Here is a 13,091-nt window from a genome sequence, read left to right as displayed (position 1 = left end):
GGGGAAGGATACATCTTCATCCTGGTCATGAATACTGCACAATGTAAAAATATGAAGCGAGAAATAGGGTCACTTTGTCGCAATCCCCTACTCAGATGTATGTTGCAGTCAACACTAGGTGGCTTGCTGTAGGACGCTGGGCTTTGCAGTCAACACTTCATTGGCGCTCCTTCATTGTGTAAAGAATCTCAACGTTATGATTGAGTCAATTAAAATATTGATATGTATATTCCACAAAAAAAAAAAAAAATCTTAATTAATTGTTTCTGAGTCACCAGTTTTTATTTCTTTTCTTTTGAAAGGGATCGGTTAATAAAAAATAGGGTAAAAGACTGTTTACTACCCTCATGTTTCGTGGTTTTCAACATTTAGTACATCAAGTTTTTTTCGTCTCAGAGTCATGCCTAAAGCGTAAATTTTGGGACAGTCTCATACATCCGTTAGTCAAACTGTTAAATGTGCCGTTAATTGTGACGTGGCGCCCATGTGGACAATGACTGGGCGCCACGTGTCAGTGATGTTTTTTTTCTTTTTTTTTTCTTCCTCCGACTGCAACTTTTTTTTTTCTTCCTCCTTCTCCTTCTTCCTTCCTCCTTCTTCCTTCCCCTTCTTCTCCTTCTTCCTTCTTCTTTCCTTCTCCCTTCTCCTTCTCCTTCTTCTTCCTCCGAATTTGGGGAAGTTTTTTTTTTTTTTTTTTTTTTCCTTCTTCCTCCTCCTTCCTCCTTCTTCCTTCTTCCTTCTCCTTCCTCCTTCTTCCTTCCTCTTCTTCTTCTTCTTCCTTCGAATCTTCCCAGATTCGATTTTTTTTTTCTTCCTTCTTCTTCTCCTTCCTCCTTCCTTCTTCCTTCCCCTTCTTCCTTCTTCTTCCTCCGAATCTGGGGAAGATGAAGGTTTTTTTTTTTTTTTTTTTTTTGAGGAAGATGAAGAAGAAGGAAGAAGGAAGAAGGAGAAGAAGGGGAAGGAAGAATGAGGAAGGAAGAAGAAGGAGGAAGAAGAAGAAAGAACAAAAAAAAAAGTTGCAGTCAGAGGAAGAAGAAGAAGAAGAAGAAAAAAAAAAAAAAGCCGAATTTGGGCAGATTCGGAGGAAGAAGAAGAAGAAGAAGATGAAGAGGAAGGAAGAGGAGGAAGGAGAAAGAAGGAGGAAGAAGGAGAAAAAAAAATAAAAAAAACTTCCCCAGATTTGGAGGAAGAAGAAGAAGAAGAAGGAGAAGGAGAAGGAGAAGAAAGAAGAAAAAAGAAAAAAAAAAGATTCGGAGGAAGAAGAAGGAAGAAGGAGGAAGGAGAAGGAAGAAGGAAGAAGGAGGAAGAAGAAAAAAAAAAAAACTTCCCCAGATTCGGAGGAAGGAGAAGGAGAAGGGAGAAGGGAGAAGGGAGAAGGGAGAAGGAAGAAGAAGGAAGAAGGAGAAGAAGGGGAAGGAAGAAGGAGGAAGGAAGAAGGAGAAGGAGGAAGAAAAAAAAAAGTTGCAGTCGGAGGAGGAAGAAGAAGAAGAAGAAGAAGAAAGAAGAAAGAAGAAGAAAGAAAAAAAAAACGTGGCTTACACGTGGCGCCCATTCATTGTCCACATGGGCACCACGTCACAATTAACGGCACATTTAACAGTTTGACTAACGGATGTATGAGACTGTCCCAAAATTTACACTTTAGGTATGACTCAGAGACGAAAAAAAACTTGATGTACTAAATGTTGAAAACCATGAAACATGAGGGTAGTAAACTGTCTTTTACCCTAAAAAATATGTATATAAAATAAAACTTAAATTGGATTTTCTAGAAAAATTTAGCTAGTGTTTAACCTTAGTTAGAGAAAATAAAATTAGTGTTCTGCGATATGTCTATTATTACTTGGCCAGAATTTTATCAGATACTGGTGCACAAGGTGTAAGCACTGGTGGTGGGATCCTAACTCCAAACTGGGATGCCCTAGCTGACATTGATGTTGTTGGAGGAGTTACTAGAGCTGATGTTGTACCAATAATAGTGAATCAGCTTACAACAGAGGCTTCAAATGCTAATGCAGAATGTAAAGTATTTTTCAGAGTTTCTCGTAGTTTAATAGGCTTCTTTTTATCACTGCATTTCATGGTTTCCATTTTCGGAGTGACTTAGAGTAGCATGCTGTCTATTAGAGCAATTCCAGCGGGGACAAAACGTCCCAGCCTTCAGTCCAAAAAACAAACCAGGCCCCTGTCAATCAAGTCCACCCCCACAAGTTGACTGGTACCCAGCCCGAGCTGGGCAAGAGCCCAGCCTAAAAGAGACTGAGACAGAAGCCGGGGAGGAAGCCTGGCGCGTGCGCTTCACGCAGCCGTGGCGCGAATGCCCGATAAGCTTTCAGAGCTCGGGCCCGCGTGCAGGCGCTGTCAGTTCCACCCCCCGAGTTTGCGACATGGCTCCCTCTCTGCCGTTGGATTTCCAACGGTTAGTTTTCTAGACCGTTGGATTTCCAACGGTAAAAAAATTTTAAATTTTACTTTTAAAATAGACCGTCGGATCAAATATCAACGGTCCACGTTTTTTTCACAAAAAGTAAATAAAAAAAAGGGCCCAACGGTCAGAAATATGACCGTTGGCCACGTGGCAACTCCCTAGCTCTTGGATTTGAATATTTTTCAAATCCAACGGTCCAGATTAATTAACTATATTAAAATTCATTAAAAATTATTAAAAAATACAGAAAAATTATTAAAAAATACAGAAAATTTTAAAAAAATTACAAAAAATTTTGGAAAATGTTAATTTTTTTCCTATAAATACCTAACCCTCATCTTCTACCTTTACACCACATTCCAATATTTTCTACACTTTCTATACTATCTACATTTCAATATTTTCTACACTTTAAGAGAAAAAAATGTCTTCGTGGAAGCTCATTGAAGTTGTTCCGTTGTGTGAATGTTGGGTTCACACTACTCATGATCCGATTACGGGTAATGAGATGGATAAGCGAGAAATGTGGAGTAAAATTACGAAAGCGTTTTGTGATGTACATGGAGAAAACGCCAGAACTAGTCAAGGTTTTCAAGGTCGTTGGAAAAAACTCAACGCATCCTTTACTTGTTGGAAAAACGCCATCTCTCATGCTTCCGGTAACCTCCGTAGTGGGACAAGTTTAGCGGATCAGGTGACAATATTTTTATTTATTTATATGCATTCCACTCACATTAATATTTTGATTTATTTAATTTCGTATGTAATTTTTATGTTATTTCTTATGTAATTTTTATTTAATTTCTTATGTAATTTTTATTTAATTTCTTATGTCATTTTTATGTAATTTATATGCATTCCACCCGTATTAATATTTTGAATTTATTTATTTGTGTTACACCCGCATTTTTTAACACTATGTTATCCCACATTTTTATAGACACTACAAGCTCAAGCATTCTACAATTCAAAGAACGGGAACAAATCATTCACTAGATGGGAATGTTGGCAAATTGTCAAAGATTGCCCTAAATACAAAATTGTCGCAACTGGTCCAGAAGTTGTCATGCACGGTATGGGTCTACATAGTTCTCCAGAACCAGACATGGCCGAACAAGAAGCCGACACATTTAAAGACACGGAAGGGATGCCTGAACAAGTGCCCGAGACCCAACCGACTCGTCAGTCCCTCAGGCCCGTAGGTAAAAAGGCGTCAAAGAAAAAATGTAGTTCTTCCAAGAATGACTACACTAAATATATGGAGGAACTTACTCGCCAAGGTGAACTGAACATGGCACGAGAAAAGGTTAGAGATGAGGAAAAAGTTGCTGCTATGGCAGCAATATTAGCAGCTACTGAGGCCGGTGATGCGGCGGTTGAGAGACAAAGAGAAGTAGTTAATAGAGAGAACGAGCTGGTTAGAGAAGCACTTCATCGAGAAAATGAATTGCTTCGAGAAGAAATGATGGCTCAAGTAGATCGTGACACTATGAGCAAATCTCTAGTAGGACTGTCTCCGAATTCTAAATATTTTTAGACATCGGAAAAAAGAGATGTCATGCGAAGGAGGCGTGCAAGAGATGCGGAAACAAGTCAAGGGGGTTCTAGCAACTTTTGTGACAACCAAGATCCTCGCACCACATATCCTAACTCGAGAGACTTTGTATAATTTTTATGTATTTTTTATGTTTTTTCTTTCTTTTTTCTTTTGAACTTTATTTAATTTCTTATGTTTTTTTCTTTTTTTAGGTTTGAACTTTATTTAATTTCTTATGTAATTTTTATGTTATTTCTTATGTAATTTTTAAAACTTTATTTATTTTTATTTAATTTATTATGCAATTTGAATGTAATTCTTTATTTATTTTTAAAACTTTATTTCTTTTGTACTTTATTTAAACACATGAAATAAGATTACATAAACTCACCAAATAAATTTAAAAACAAAACACACTACATAGAATTACATAAACTCACCAAATAAATAGAATTACATAAACTCACCAAATAAACTTAAAAACAAAACACACTACATAGAATTACATAAACTCACCAAATAAATAGAATTACATAAACTCACTAAATAAACTTAAAAACAAAACACACTACATAGAATTACATAAACTTAAAAAAAAATACAATTTATTCTTCAACCACAAGCCTCATTCTAATTATCTTCGCCTTCATGCAATCCCCACTGGTGCTCAATCAAGTCATTCTGGCGGGTTACGTGCCAGTATGGCTCTTGCACATTAGTGTAACGTTGAACGATCAATTCATTGTAACGTCCATCGCGTTCCAACGGCTCGTGTTGCACTGGATCTTCGGTCCCATCATGAGCACAATAGATACGTGTTCTTGAGTTGTTCATCGGATCCGGCTCATATTCATCGACGCCATCATAATCATACTCATCTTCAACAATCATGTTGTGGAGAATAATACACGTCATCATGATGGATCGAAGAGCCTCGACATCAAACATTCTAGCTGCAGCCCTGATAATCGCCTAACAAGCTTGCATGATACTAAAACAACGCTCGACATCCTTCCTACACCCTTCTTGACATTTTACAAAGTGTTTTTCCTTTTCAGTCTGTGGATGTGGCACTGTTTTGACAAATGTTGACCACCTTGGGTAAATGCCATCTGCAAGGTAGTATGATCCCTCGTATTGGGTACCATTAATGGTATATGTGCATCTCGGCGAGTTTCCTTGCAGCAGTTCGTCGAATACTGGGGATTGGGCAAGGACATTTAAGTCATTCTGAGCTCCTGGAACACCAAAAAAAGCATGCCAAATCCATGTATCAAATGAAGCCACCGCTTCCAAAATGATGCTTTTGGCTCATTTTCTGTTGCCATAGGCTCCTTGCCACGCACTTGGACAGTTTTTCCAAGTCCAGTGCATGCAGTCCATGCTTCCAATCATGCCAGAGAAGCCTCGCATCTCACCCTTCCTCAGAAGCCTTCGCATGTCCCTTGGCGTGGGTGTCCGGAGGTACTCATTGGTGTAGAGGGCTTTAATTGCAGAGCAAAAACGCATCAGGGACTCTAAAACAATTGTTTTTCCCATCCTCGCGATCTCATCCACTTGATCTGCAGATGCTCCATATGCAAGCATTCGCAAGGATGCCGTAATTTTTTGCTCGGGAATGAGACCTAGAACATGAAAAGCATCCTCTTTTTGCACAAAGTATGAATCATGGTTGCAAATATCACTCATGATTTTGTTGAACAAATTTCGTTGCATTCTAAAACGCCGTCTAAAAATATGATCAAGGAATATGCTATTGGGAATAAAATAATCTTCCAATAGATTTTTACCTCGTTTTTCCCTTTTTCTATCGAGGTTTGCAACACGTCTTGGTTTGGTTATCTGACCCACGGCTTCCATGACATGGCGGGAATGTGAGGCCTTCTGCCTTCTATGGTGATCATCATCATCCTCCTCCATGAAGAAAGCCTCATCTCCACCTCCACTTCCACCTTCCTCGAGATTGGCCAATTCTGCCTGTTGTGCCAACAACCTTTGTTGTTGCTCCTGCAACTGTTTATACACCCTTCTTGAAGAAGACATTGTAATAAGAACTTAAGATTTGAAAACGATGAACAAGGATTCTGAGCTAAAAAGAAGGATTGAGCTTGGTGTGAGGATGGATGTAGGGATGTAGGGTTTATATGGACAAAAAAAGAAAGGATGAGGTTCTGGACAATGCCACGTGGCACTACGTGATTGGTTGAAAATCTTATCGAAATTATTGTAAACCGGAAGTGACACGTGGCATGTCGGGATTGGTCGAAAATATTATCGGAAATCTATCCACAAAATAGTACGTTCAGATAATGACACGTGGCATGACGTGATTGGTTGAAAATCTTATCGAAATCTTGGCTAAATTATTGTAAAACGGAAGTGACACGTGGCGTGTCGGGATTGGTTGAAAATCTTAGCGGAAATCTATTCATAAAATAGTACGTTCAGATAATGACATGTGGCGTAACGAGATTGGTTAAAAATCCTATCCGAAATTAAAACTATTTTATTTTTTTATTCTTTTAGACAAAATTTAAAAATATCTTAAATGGGCTGGGTGCCAGCGCATTTTGTAGGGATGGAGATCGTTTGTGCCAGCGCATTTTTTCACTAGGTGCCAGCGCATTTTTTTAGGGGTGGAGATGCCTTGGCCTATTACTGTTCATTGGAGTTTGTTACTGTTCATTTGAGTGGATAAATGCGCTGGGTGCTGGCGCAAAGTCCTTAGGGGTGGAATTGCTCTTAAGAGAACGCAATGCACAAAGTTCTATATTCCAGCACATACTAAGGACACACTTTATCTATTTTAAGTCTATATGGTCTTTGAACGTGGCGTGAAATGGACTTGGTTAACTAACCTTTAAATTCTGAGGGGTTTTGAGCTAGGTCTTCTAAACTATTTCTTGTCTTTTTCTTTTTTGAAAGAAAGAAACTCTATAAAACTATATGCACAGAAGTTAGTAGATAAGTATGTAAAATGTGCCATTTAAATGGAAATCTTTTATATGATAGTTTAGAATATGATGGTTTGATTAATGTTCCTTTTGTTATAGTGCTAGAGATGGTAGGTGAAGTTTTTAGCCAGACTTCTGAGAGATCTTATCTAGTGTTCTGCTTATTCCATTAAGCTATTCTGTTAGTCTTAGTATAGTCTTCTTTTTCAATTGTTTAAGAATAACAGGTAGGAATTGCAGCTTCCTGGTGGTCGGGTGCTTTCTTTGTAATTACGGTTTTACGAGTGTTGTTGATTTTACTTAATTATGAAACTATGTGATGGCAGCTTCAGTATTCTCACATTGTAGTTGTAGATGGTGGGTTTTACAAATAAATTTGAAAATTTTCTTATCTGCTGTTACATTACTTGTAGGTGAGGGTTTGATAGAAGTATTTATGCATTTGAATTTTGAGTAGAAAGTAGTACTTTTTCTTTTCTTTTTTAATGTTAATTTAATGTGACTGATTAATAGTCTCACTATTTCATTGCTTTTTAATATTAACTTAATGTCACATAAGAGAATTAGGGGAGATATTCTTAAACAGGGACAAAGTAATTGCATCATCCGGGGTGTGTTTTTAAGAGTGGAGATATAGGTCATGTTTATTGACGTAGACTATTTTTTGTTGAAGTTCATGCGCGAAGACTGCAAGCTTTGAAGGCTCTTACATATGCTTCTTCAACCAATTCTGAAATAGTGTCCAAATTGTACGAAATAGTGTTTGGCATTCTTGATAAGGTATGAGTTTGGGTTATCTCATATATACTCATTTATTTCTTACAATAGGGCTATGTCTGAATCATCTTAGAATTGGGTTCTTGATGGTACAAAAGAGTAATTTTGGTATAGAGTGACGGTAACCTTCTAACCAAATAAAGCCATACAAAATTATGAGATGTAAGGGGGAACTCTAAGCTTTATGAAGCTCTGTTATTGCGGCAGCTAATATATTTGCCTGTGTATATGCCTTGGGGGAATCCAAATATCTAAATGTGGTTGTGGGGCTTTGAACACCTTGTATAGTTTTACGGATGGATTTGGATATCAAAAGGAGATTGAGAGTGCTTGCATTTTTGTTTATTGTAAGGATGCAGTTCTGGTTGTGAATGCCTATGGATCAATGCTACCAGCAGCATTAGATGTTGTCAATCCATGCAATATATCACTTGCATATCGATACAGCTTGGGATTAAATTTATCTTCCAACAGTAACATATATTGTTCAGTGCAGACAACATTTTGCTAAAGAGAATATTTTGCAAGATATTGATCCTTTTCTAAACTCTCTCTTTGAATCAATATCAAACAGATAATGGCTCTATATAATGTTTTTTTTTACTGGTTTCATGGAGATATTCTTCAATTCTTCAAATGTCTTCTCTTTTCCGCATTTTAATTTCTAGGTTGCTGATGGCCCACAAAAACGCAAGAAAGGTATGATTGGGACTAAAGGTGGTGATAAAGAGGTAAAGTACATCTACTCAAAGGTTTTTTTTTTTAATTTTTATGCTGGAAGGAAGGCCTGGAATTGTATTTAATGGCGGGTTCCCCTACATGTGGTACAAGTGTTTTTTTCTTATGATTGAGAACTGGGTACACATCTTAATGCTAACGCGTACCTATCATTAATGGGTCATGTAGTTTTTCTTAAATTTTTCTGTGAGTTATTTACATACAAGATTTAATATTGGGGAAGGGGCTTTTTTCCATGGAAGACAGATTTTGGATGCCGTTCTAATTGCAAATGAAGTGGAGGAAGTTAGGAAGAAGAAGATAGTTTGGCTGGTCACTGGTGTTTAAGATAGATTTTGAGAGGCCACATAATCACGTGAATTAGGGTTTTGGATTTGTTGGAATTTGGAGAAAGTGGATGTTTGAATCTGTATGCTTACGTAAAACCTGGGGGGTGGGGGTGGGGGTGCCCAAAGCCTGTGGTGCCCATAAGGATGCTCAGAATCTGACTTGTTCAAACATCTCTCCTCTTTTTTTTTGGTTACAAAAACCTATTACAATTTCTAAAAAAATTCTTCTACTATGCACCTGCATTTTTTCTTGTTCCTTATCCCATATGGTCGTTGAATTTCCCAACCGAGCTGATTACGTATGCTTTAGTTAATCCATGTTTTATATACATTCTTTAATTTTCATTTTCAACTTCAGTTCATCATCCGGAGTAACTTGCAATATGCTGCCCTAAGTGCTTTGAGGAGACTTCCGTTGGATCCAGGAAACCAGGCATCTCTGTATCGTGCTGCCCAAGGGTGTGTTTTCCTTCATTCTGGGAGTCAACTTTTCATTGCATAGAGATGTTGCTTGGGAATATTTTTCCATATCAATTTTCTTATACAATTTCGACAATTGCATGTGGCACATATCCATTTGTTTCCGATATTTTCTTCTGCCATATATGTATTTTTACTTGCATGAGGTTGAGTTTTAGTTGGAGAAGTTTTTTTTCGATGAAATATTTTCAACTGATTCGTTCTGTTTTTCTCATGTCCTTTTTAAGCTTTGAATCTATTTTTACGCATCCTTTAAATTTCAACACTTACTTAATTCGTATTACTTCTCAATGATTGGTGGGATATCTTTAGAAACTGTACCTCTGTTGTGAAATTGGTTCTCTAAGTCAAACAAGTTTATGTTACACTTCAGGGTTTCATTTGCCGATCCAGTTGCTGTACGGCATGCATTGGAAATTTTATCTGAGCTATCTACAAAAGATCCTTATGCGGTTGCAATGGGCTTAGGTGATTTGATTAATTTAACCTTTTTAAAGCTTCCGCTTTCTTATTGTGTGAAACTAAGTTTCATATCTTTATGCTTCTAATACTTTTCAATTCATTACTTTGTGCAGAGAAACATGCAGAGCCTGGAGGTATGTTTCCCAATATTTGTTTCTTAATCTGAGAAAAAGAAAAGATAACAAAGGATCCAATTTTTACCGTGGAAAAAGAAAATGGCTTTAGGTTCAGACAGGCTTTCTAGCCAATCATTTTAACTCGGGCTTAGCTAATATAGGTGACGAGAACATTTCAAATTTGTTGACAAAAAAAATGAACATTTTTAATTTTTTTTGTTTGCCTGGCTCCTTTAGAAATTGTTCATTCTATTTGTAGGAAGGCAAAGAAAATAAAGACATGTTCGTTTACAAGATATGGTTTTGCAATGAGTTTTGTGAATGAAATGAGTTTGGTCTCATCTGGTTCAATGCCGTTTTAGATTTCTTTTTTCATGTTGAAATGTCAAATTGTCAAATTGTAAAGTTTGTTTGTATCTTAATATGCTCAAATTGTTTGTTCTTACTGCATTTTGTGGTGCCTTGGTTTGTTCTATGTATCAGGAGCTTTGCAGGATGTCCTCCATTTGCATGATGTTCTTGCTAGAGTTGCTCTAGCGAGGTTGTGCTATACAATTTCTAGAGCACGAGCCTTGGATGGTAAGTCTATACGATGAATTCTTCTTCTTCTTCTTCTCTCTCTCTCTCTCTCTCTCTCTCTCTCTCTTTCTCTGTGTTTAATTTATCTGTTTCCTTGTAAGTTATTTGTTTGTTTTTAAATGTGTCTACAGAGAGGCCCGATATTAAATCTCAGTTCAATTCTGTGCTTTATCAACTCCTCCTGGATCCCAGCGAAAGAGTCTTTTTTGAGGCAATTTTATGTATATTGGGAAAACATGGTAGTGCAGAGAGGTGTATTATAAGCCTTCCTTTTATATTGATTGCATCCCTTTTGTCAGCACAAGGTCGTAATTAGATGGTAGATTGTTGTATAACTCAGTGTTCGACCCACATATTCCCCCGGATATAATTTTCTTCATTTACTTGGTTCTAATTTCTATTTGCTTAACTTTTCAATATGTAGGGCCGAAGACCGGGGTACTGGGTGGTACCGATTGACTAGGGAGATTCTCAAGTTTCCAGAAGCACCTTCTGGGAAGGGTTCCTCAAAAGATAAATCTCACAAGACAAGGCAACCACAACCCCTTATCAAACTTGTAATGAGAAGGTTTAAGGATCTCTCTCTCTCTCTCTCTCTCTCTCTCTCTCTCTCTCTCTCTCTCTCTCTCTCCTTTTGGTATCATAACCCGGTGAAAATTGATGTTAAGAGGTAGTTTTTGAAGCGTATTTTCATATGTAGGAGTCTGGTTGAACTTAAAATGTTGCAAAAATAATATAAATTTAAAAATACAAAATTCCCTTTGGTCAACTGTCACATGGGGCAAAGTTCAGGTGGTATTGCTAAAGTTTTCTCTTTGTAAAACTTATAAATTATATTCTCTTGATTTTGTGCTTCCTGTTTTTTACAGGTTGGAGAGTTCTTTCCGTAGTTTCTCTAGGCCAGTACTCCATGCAGCAGCAAGAGTTGTGCAGGAGATGGGGAAGAGTCGGGCTGCTGCATTTGCTATAGGAATACAGGATATCGATGAAGCAGTGCATGTTAATACATTTTCCGAGTCTCTCGATTCGCAGGATTATAATATTAATGAAACCGCGCATCCTGAAAGTAAATTTTCAACTTTTTTATCTTTTGACAGGATCTCTTGTAAGTTGTAACCTTTTAGATACTGGTCAATAGCTTCAGTAGCATCTTCCATCTAATATTTTAGAGGATCAATGATCATTAATATTGATGATATCAACTGTGTAGATTATGTAGCTATACAATGAGTGATGTGAGTCACTGGAAATATCTCATTAGTTACGGTTTATATACATATACATATATATATATATATATATAGAATTTGCATGTATGATTTTGTGTATATACATATGGGCATGTTTGTATTCCTTTTGTCCCAATGGACTTTGAGTAATAGGCATTAGAGTGCCTTTATAATTATCATTAATTATTTATGAGTATGCTATGAGTTCTGCATCTGGTGTGAGCTCTACAACTTGTCCCCTGTATTGCACTATTTTTTAGTAATGAAAGTATGCGTCTTATACGTAAAACAAAAGGATGCTCTTAATTCAGCAGTTACACGTGTCTGGTGTATAAATTTATGGAATATTAATTTCATATATGTTTCAAGCCAAAGTCATGCTTGGTTTTTAGTTACTTTTATCATGGGGAATTTTGCACCAAATATACTTGAGAACAGTTCGTGCATGAAAATTTTGCAGATGTTTATCTGGCATAGGTTTGATGATTGAATTTTTAAATCAACATGTTTCACAGAGTGAAGATTTTATATTATTCTGGTTCTCCAGGACATGCATTGCTTTATAAATATATAGGTTTTTTATTTGTATTTTCCATTTCAAGATCAGGAATGTAAAATGTGTCTGGTTAGAGTGTTTTTTTGTAGCAAAGTCATTTCAGTGTATATTTGATACTTTTTATCAAAAATTTCACTCTCAATTTTGTTTTTCTTTAATCTCTTTGGGAAAACGATATGCCATATTTAATTTCTGTTTTTTGTGGCTAGCATAACATAAGTTGGAATTTTCCATAAGGTCGTACCCAGTGCACAAGGCTCCCGCTTTACGCAGGGTCTAGGAGAGGTGAATGTCGGCTAGCCTTACCTCCATTTATGGAGAGGCTGCTCCCAAGTCTCGAACCCGAGACCTACCGCTCATGGACGAAGGCACTTGCCATCGCACCAAGTGCGACCTCTTTGGAATTTTCCATGTTAGAGTAAAATAGGTAGAAAACACATGATATGTTGTAACAAGGTAGGTAAATGTAAATGAGGCCTGCACTTTCTCCCAAAGTATTTTGGAAATATGTAGGACTTATACTGTTTGCTTGTGTTTTTACTAGCCATGTTCTTTTATATATTTTTAAAGGATGAATAGTTAGTACAGTGGAATGCGATCTAATTATGTTTCGTGGTTTCCCTTCCCACCACATAGGCATTCGAAGAACTTCTTCTGTATCTGCAGGAGTAGGTGGCAAGGATACAATTGCTAGTTTGTTAGCTTCATTGATGGAAGTTGTGCGGACAACTGTAGCATGCGAGTGTGTTTATGTTCGAGCAATGGTAATTAAGGCACTCTTCTGGATGCAAAGTCCCCACGATTCGTTTGATCAACTAGAATCTATTATTGCATCAGAGCTTTCTGATCCAGCTTGGACAGCCACACTATTGAATGATATTTTACTCATTTTGCATGCTCGTTTTA

The 13,091-nt window shown here is 37.1% G+C and overlaps 2 protein-coding genes across 3 annotated transcripts; one reads left to right on the top strand and one right to left on the bottom strand.

Moving 5' to 3' along the window:
- Positions 1-1,734: 1,734 nt before the first annotated feature.
- Positions 1,735-13,090, top strand: LOC114825960 (uncharacterized). 2 transcript variants are annotated; one of them, XM_070824493.1, is made up of 10 exons: positions 1,735-2,021; positions 7,593-7,699; positions 8,365-8,427; positions 9,122-9,222; positions 9,617-9,711; positions 9,819-9,839; positions 10,305-10,400; positions 10,532-10,652; positions 10,825-10,968; positions 11,270-13,090. In XM_070824493.1, exons 3-10 carry the CDS (start codon positions 8,398-8,400, stop codon positions 11,514-11,516), a joined length of 855 nt encoding a protein of 284 aa, XP_070680594.1. In that variant the 5' UTR covers positions 1,735-2,021; positions 7,593-7,699; positions 8,365-8,397; the 3' UTR covers positions 11,517-13,090. The 2 variants fall into 2 exon arrangements, with proteins under 2 accessions (XP_070680594.1, XP_028961095.2); XM_029105262.2 differs by lacking the exon at positions 1,735-2,021 and having other exon boundaries at positions 6,868-7,699.
- LOC139197640 (uncharacterized) lies at positions 4,596-5,552 on the bottom strand. Its single transcript, XM_070825574.1, has 3 exons — positions 5,312-5,552; positions 5,062-5,203; positions 4,596-4,926 (listed from the first exon to the last, which is right to left on the bottom strand). Exons 1-3 carry the CDS (start codon positions 5,550-5,552, stop codon positions 4,596-4,598), a joined length of 714 nt encoding a protein of 237 aa, XP_070681675.1.
- Position 13,091: the final 1 nt, after the last annotated feature.

The sequence above is a fragment of the Malus domestica genome, chromosome 07 (genome assembly GCF_042453785.1).
Source record: "Malus domestica chromosome 07, GDT2T_hap1".
Taxonomy (NCBI): domain Eukaryota; kingdom Viridiplantae; phylum Streptophyta; class Magnoliopsida; order Rosales; family Rosaceae; genus Malus; species Malus domestica.
The sequence above is the reverse complement of the archived record's forward strand: the minus strand, read 5'-3'. Positions and strand labels throughout refer to the sequence as shown.

Excerpts from the sequence above, each read along its gene's own strand:
- LOC114825960 (XM_070824493.1), top strand. The coding sequence starts at position 8,398 with ATGATTGGGACTAAAGGTGGTGATAAAGAG. Across the intron at positions 9,223-9,616 it reads CTGTATCGTGCTGCCCAAGG|GGTTTCATTTGCCGATCCAG; the intron begins GTGTGTTTTCCT and ends GTTACACTTCAG. Across the intron at positions 10,401-10,531 it reads TAGAGCACGAGCCTTGGATG|AGAGGCCCGATATTAAATCT; the intron begins GTAAGTCTATAC and ends ATGTGTCTACAG.
- LOC139197640 (XM_070825574.1), bottom strand. The coding sequence starts at position 5,552 with ATGCTTGCATATGGAGCATCTGCAGATCAAGTGGATGAGATCGCGAGG. Across the intron at positions 5,204-5,311 it reads GACTTGGAAAAACTGTCCAA|GAGCTCAGAATGACTTAAAT; the intron begins GTGCGTGGCAAG and ends TTGGTGTTCCAG. Across the intron at positions 4,927-5,061 it reads GCAGATGGCATTTACCCAAG|GGCTGCAGCTAGAATGTTTG; the intron begins GTGGTCAACATT and ends GGCGATTATCAG.